Here is a 6,000-nt window from a genome sequence, read left to right on the forward strand (position 1 = left end):
GAACCAGATCCCAGCACACTCAGCACATAACTTCAGTTTGTGCGTGTCATTTATTCTGCTAGGATTGGCCGTAAGTGACTTGTAATAAGTGTCCTAAAATGAGACATGTCCTGTATTGAACAGTACACTATTTGAAATGACGATACATGTTTTTATAGGGAAGCTGCAGGATCCTATTTCTATCCAATCTAGGGCAGAGCTTTTTTAAGTGTATAGTGAATATAATACAGTTAAGACCTCGCTCATCCCTGAAACTTTTTTTGGGGGGAGCCTTTTTTGCATTTAATAGTCTCTTAAAAGAATTGAAAAAAATAAAATGTTTTTTTTTTTAGCAGATTTGAGGGGGTTTCTTTATTTTTCTGAAGCTGCTAGGCCTCACCCAAAGCCCTCTCCAGCCTGCCTGACACGTAAAAACCCTTGATTTAGGGCGGGGGTACGCAACCTGCGGCTCTTTGGCCCCGCCCTAATGGCTCTCTGGAGCATTTTCAAAAATGTATGAAAATGGGAAAAGGTGAGGAAAATAAATAAATTATTTTCTTTTAATATGTTTTTTGTTGGAGGACAAACATGACACAAACGTTCCTCATTTTTATAAATCCCACTGTTTATATCAAACATGCTTCACTGATGAGAGTATTTGGCAAGCGCCGTTTGTCCTCATAATTTTGGCGGTCCTTGAACTGGACTGTGATCAGTTTGTTTACATATACGACTTTGTCCGACGCTGCCGCAGAAAGACGTGTTTTAATGCCACTCTTTCTGTCTATTTTTGTCCACCAAACTTTTTATACTGTGCGTGAATGCACAAAGGTGAGCTTTGTTGATGTTATTGCTCAGTGGCCTTGTGGTTAGAGTGTCCGCCCTGAGATCGGTAGGTTGTGAGTTATGCCACTCCTTCTTTGTCTCTTTTTGTCCACCAAACTTTTTATACTGTGCGTGAATGCACAAAGGTGGGCTTTGTTAATGTTATTGCTCAGTGGCCTTGTGGTTAGAGCGTTAATTCAGAGAAAAGGTTGTTTATAAAATATTTGCAAAACCCAAAACCAGTGAAGTTGGCACGTCGTGTAAATCGTAAATAAAAACAGAATACAATGATTTGCAACATGTTTAAAAAAAGCTGGCAGAAGTGGCAAAAAAGACTGAGAAAGTTGAGGAAGGCTCATCAAACACTTATTTGGAACATCCCACAGGTGAACAGGCTAATTGGGAACAGGTGGGTGCCATGATTGGGTATAAAAGCACCTTCCATGAAATGCTCAGTCATTCACAAACAAGATGGGGCGAGGGTCACTACTTTGTGAACAAATGCTTGAGCAAATTGTCCAACAGTTTAAGAAAAACATTTCACCATCTACGGTCCGTAATATCAAAAGTTTCAGAGAATCAGGAGAAATCACTGCACATAAGCGATGATATTAGGGACCTTCGATCCCTCAGGCGGTACTGCATCAAAAACCGACATCAGTGTGTAAAGGATATCACCACATGGGCTCAGGAACACTTCAGAAAACCACTGTCAGTAACTACAATTGGTCGCTACATCTGTAAGTGCAAGTTAAAACTCTGCTATGCAAAGCGAAAGCCATTTATCAACAACACCCAGAAACGCCTCCGGCTTCGCTGGGCCCGAGCTCATCTAAGATGGACCGTTGCAGAGTGGAAAAGCGTTCTGTTTACGAATTACACAACGTGCCAACTTCACTGGTTTTGGGTTTTGTATGTTTTTATGCTGCCCGGTAGCAAATGCGTCACGGACCACTGATCTCGGGAATACATATACGGTACACTGGATCTTGAATTATGCATTGAGTGCAAATAATATGTGATTTTATAGTTTATAGATGCTTACAAAAATGTTACTTGAACCAAAATATAGACTCATACTTTTTTTAAATGCCTTACAAATTTGAATAAGATTGTGTTTTACTTCAAAATGACAAAGCAAAGAATGATAGAATAACATGATTTACCATACTATAATAAATATATCATATATTTATATTTTATTCTGTGTAGTGATTGAATTATATGTCTTATCGACCAAATAATCAATCTTGCATGACGAGACTATATTTTTATTTTTCAAATGATTTTTTTTTTAACAGCAATGGCTTTCACTTGTCAGTGGATGTCTCCCTCTAGCGGTGGTTTTACAAACAATGTCACCGGAAAGACACGTCTGACGTGCATTTTTTTTTAAATACACAAGACAAAAATGAATGTAGTTTTTAAAATGATATATAGCACCTCAACTTACGAGCTTAATTGGTTCTGTGACGTCGCTCTTACCTCAAAACACTTGTATCTGAAATCGTCTCCAATTGAAATCAATGTGATTCAGCACAATTTTACCATGCAACATGCCTTTTTAAAAAAAAGAAAATAAACTTAAATATGACATACTGTATGAAAAACAATACAATAGAATGTATTATTACCAACTACAGTAGTTTTTATGATGCATCTCCTTCCAGCTGTCAAACTCACCATCGGCAGCTGTCGCATATTTTCATGGATAAATGTCCATTGTTTAGAAATTAACATTGGCTGGCGTTACTCATTCTGCGTCAGTATGGTGCTCAAACTGCTGCGTCAAGTTGGCGACACCCCGAGTTATTGTTTAGTTACAGAAATGGATCAAAATTGTTTATTTTTGGAGGAATGTAGTTAATCATAGAACTAGCATCCAATGTCATTTTAAAAAAGTGTAGATTTTGATTCTGAACCCAACCTTTAGCCCCAAGAATCAAAATCATGCTGTGCCCGAAGATTTACAGCCTTTGCAACATGTATTTATTGGTCTTTTGTTTTTACTTGATTAACCTTTGTAGCTGTATGTAGAAATAGTGCCTCTGAAGAGGCAGTTTGTTGCATCAGCTAAGTGCTCCTTTAATGTCTATGACCTTTCTTTTAATGTTTCCCTCATTTCATACCAAGATGGCGCCACGGTCCTGTGCCAATAAAAATCATTCCAATTAGGAAGGGCAAAAAAACTTCAGTTTTGGCTCTTTTTTTTAATTTTATTTTTTTAAGTTTTGTGAATATTATAATTTACTTTTAAAATTACATACCAAACCGCAAGTTGAGCAAAAATTTAAAAAAATAAGGCAAAAAAGTTCAAGGTTAATTTTGAGACATCTTAGCTTTAACCTGCTTTCAAAATTTGGATTTCTAAGTCCATTTGCAGCACAGTGGGTTTAGATTTTTAAGACTTCAGCTAAATTTTAATTGGATCAAAAATGGCCAAATAAAAAGCATGTTAAAGTGTGGCCCACGTTTTTAATTTTAAAATAGTCCTATATCTACTAAAATAACATACCAAACCACAAGTTGAGCAAAAATTTAAAAACATTTTTTTTAAAAAGGCCAAAAGTTCAAGGTTAATTTTGAGACATCTTAGCTTTTTAGACTTCAGCTCATTTTAAGTGGATCAAAAATGGCCAAATAAAAAGCTGAAATACAAAATGCATGTTGAAGTGTGGCCCAAGTTTTAATTTTAGAACAGTCATGTCTTCTAAAATTACACTAGCAAACTGCAAGTTCAGCAAAAATTTTTTTTTTTTTTTTTAAAAAGGCAAAAAGTTAAAGGTTAAATTTGAGACATCTTAGCTTTAACCTGCTTTCAAAATTTTAATTTTTCAGTTTATTTGCAGCACACTGGGTTTAGATTTAGACTTCAGATCATTTTAATTGGATCAAAAATGGCCAAATAAAAAGCGGAAATACAAAATACATGTTCAAGAGTGGCCCAAGTTTTAATTTATTTTAAAACAGTCCTGTTTTCTAAAATTACATACCAGCAAACCACAAGTTGAGCAAAAATTCAAAAAAACAAGGCAAAAAGTTCAAAGTTAATTTTGAGACATCTTAGCTTTAACCTGCTTTCAAAATTTGGGATTTCTCAGCATGTGTCCCTGTGTGTGCAACACGTTCAAAAATACACCCCAGCTAAAATTATTTAAGGAAACATTTCAATATAGAAGAAAATACAAAGTTTATTATGTATATAAAGACATGAAAATCAGACATAAGACAAATAAATCCCTGGCAGGCGGGTGGACGGCCATGATTGCTCCTCACTGGCAGCAGCTTGTGTCACAAGTCTTGCCTTTGCACACACAGCCTGATGCACACTTGCTGCATCCAGATGGGCAGCAAGCACAGCAGCCTGCATCCATAAAGACAACATAGTTTGTACTTCAACACATGTTAAATACAATTTAAAGTCAACAGCTTTAAAAGTCATTAAAAAGCAGCAAGGCCAACATATTGAATATAATATAAGGACATAAGTGGACTTACTCTTCTTGCAGGTGGTGCAGGAGCAGTTAGTGCACTTGCAGGATGCTCCGCATTTGCAGGTTCCAGCTACACACACATAGAAATAATAGTATAAGGTCAAATAGCACAACACAATGCACAATAGAAGATGGCTGCTCGGGTAATAAAACTCACTCTTGGAGCAGTCGCAAGGGTCCATGTCGTGGTTTGATCGTCTTCTTGATGAGAAAAGTAGATGCACGTCTCTTTCCCGCCGAGGAGGTTGTTGTCGATGCGGGAGGCGAGGCTGCACCTTTATAGGCCACAGATCAGTAGTGTCGTGTGCAAAGTGCATTCAAGCGTTGATGACAATCGACTTTGTGCACACGACCTGTGAAAAAATACCCAGAAGTGGACAATGTGATTTGAACATTACGTAATTCCTATCCCTTCATAATTAGTGGGTAGTGAAAAATATATATCTTTATATGGATGTCCGATCTAATAATGCTCTAATCGGTTTTGAAGTATTTTTTTTTTGTTTAAGTTCAAGACATGATAATTTTTTATTTTTTTATTTTATAAACCTTTATTTATAAATTGCAACATTTACAAACAATCGAGAAATAATAATAATCAAAATAAGTATAACCTATTTTTATGGGCTTGCCTCTTTGTGATGTTAAGTTCCTTTTATTGGCTGTTATACAGTATATGCCTTGAGCTCTTATTTTGAAGGCGCTAAGAGCGGAAGTGGTAACACGTTGTAGTGGAGCGGATGTTTTGATAGAAAGGAAATAAAGTGGTCCTGGTGTAAAACTGGAGCCTCCGTGTTTGTTATTTTGTAGCTTTATACAGTATAAAATTACAAAATAACAAACACGGAGTTTTATACTGTATAAAGCTACAAAAGTGGTCCTCGTGTAAAACTGGAGCCTCCGTGTTTGTTATTTTGTAGCTTTATACTGTATAAAACTACAAAATAACAAACACGGAGGCTCCAGTTTTTTGTTATTTTGTAGTTTTATACAGTAAAAAACTACAAAATAACAAACAGAGTTTTATACTGTATAAAACTACAAAAGTGGTACTCGTGTAAAACTGGAGCCTCCGTGTTTGTTATTTTGTGGTTTTATACAGTATAAAACCACAAAATAACAAAAAACTGGAGCCTCCGTGTTTGTTATTTTGTAGTTTAATACTGCATAAAACTACAAAATAACAAACACGGAGCTGTATAATACTTCAAAAGTGGTCCTCGTGTGGTCCACTTTATTTCCTTTCTTTCAAAACCTCCGCTCCACTACAACGTGTCACCACTTCCGCTCTTGGCGCCTTCAAAATAAGAGCACACGGCATATACTGTATAACAAATTATAACAGGAACTTAACATCAAAAAGAGGCAAGCCCATAAAAATAGGTTACATAAGCACAAAAACAGTACAAATCAGCGCCAGGGGGACATTTTTATTTTTTCCCTCGGAAACTGACAACACTGTTGTAGTCATAAAAGAGCGCTGCACACGGCACGCGCTCTTGAGCACATTTCCCGGTGCGCGCGGCACTTAGCTCCGCCCATTTGCACTCCGCAGCTTCAACGGTAAACAACGTATTGTACCGTGCTGCCTTTAAGGACCGTGCGCAGTGGGGAAATAGCCCACTCACACGTCCGGTTGAGTGTGTCCCCATCCAATCTAATAACCGTTTTCCCCGATGAAAGTGGAAAACAGTACTTATTT

At 36.9% G+C, this 6,000-nt stretch overlaps 1 protein-coding gene across 1 annotated transcript; it reads right to left on the reverse strand.

Annotated features, from left to right (window-relative positions):
* Nucleotides 1-3,977: 3,977 nt before the first annotated feature.
* On the reverse strand, nt 3,978-4,630 carry LOC133612640 (metallothionein A-like). The gene is made up of 3 exons (XM_061970247.1): nt 4,456-4,630; nt 4,303-4,368; nt 3,978-4,168 (listed from the first exon to the last, which is right to left on the reverse strand). Exons 1-3 carry the CDS (start codon nt 4,613-4,615, stop codon nt 4,077-4,079), a joined length of 318 nt encoding a protein of 105 aa, XP_061826231.1. The 5' UTR covers nt 4,616-4,630; the 3' UTR covers nt 3,978-4,076.
* Between the last annotated feature and the right edge of the window lie 1,370 nt (nt 4,631-6,000).

Source organism: Nerophis lumbriciformis, linkage group LG10 (assembly GCF_033978685.3).
Source record: "Nerophis lumbriciformis linkage group LG10, RoL_Nlum_v2.1, whole genome shotgun sequence".
NCBI classification, from domain to species: Eukaryota; Metazoa; Chordata; class Actinopteri; order Syngnathiformes; family Syngnathidae; genus Nerophis; species Nerophis lumbriciformis.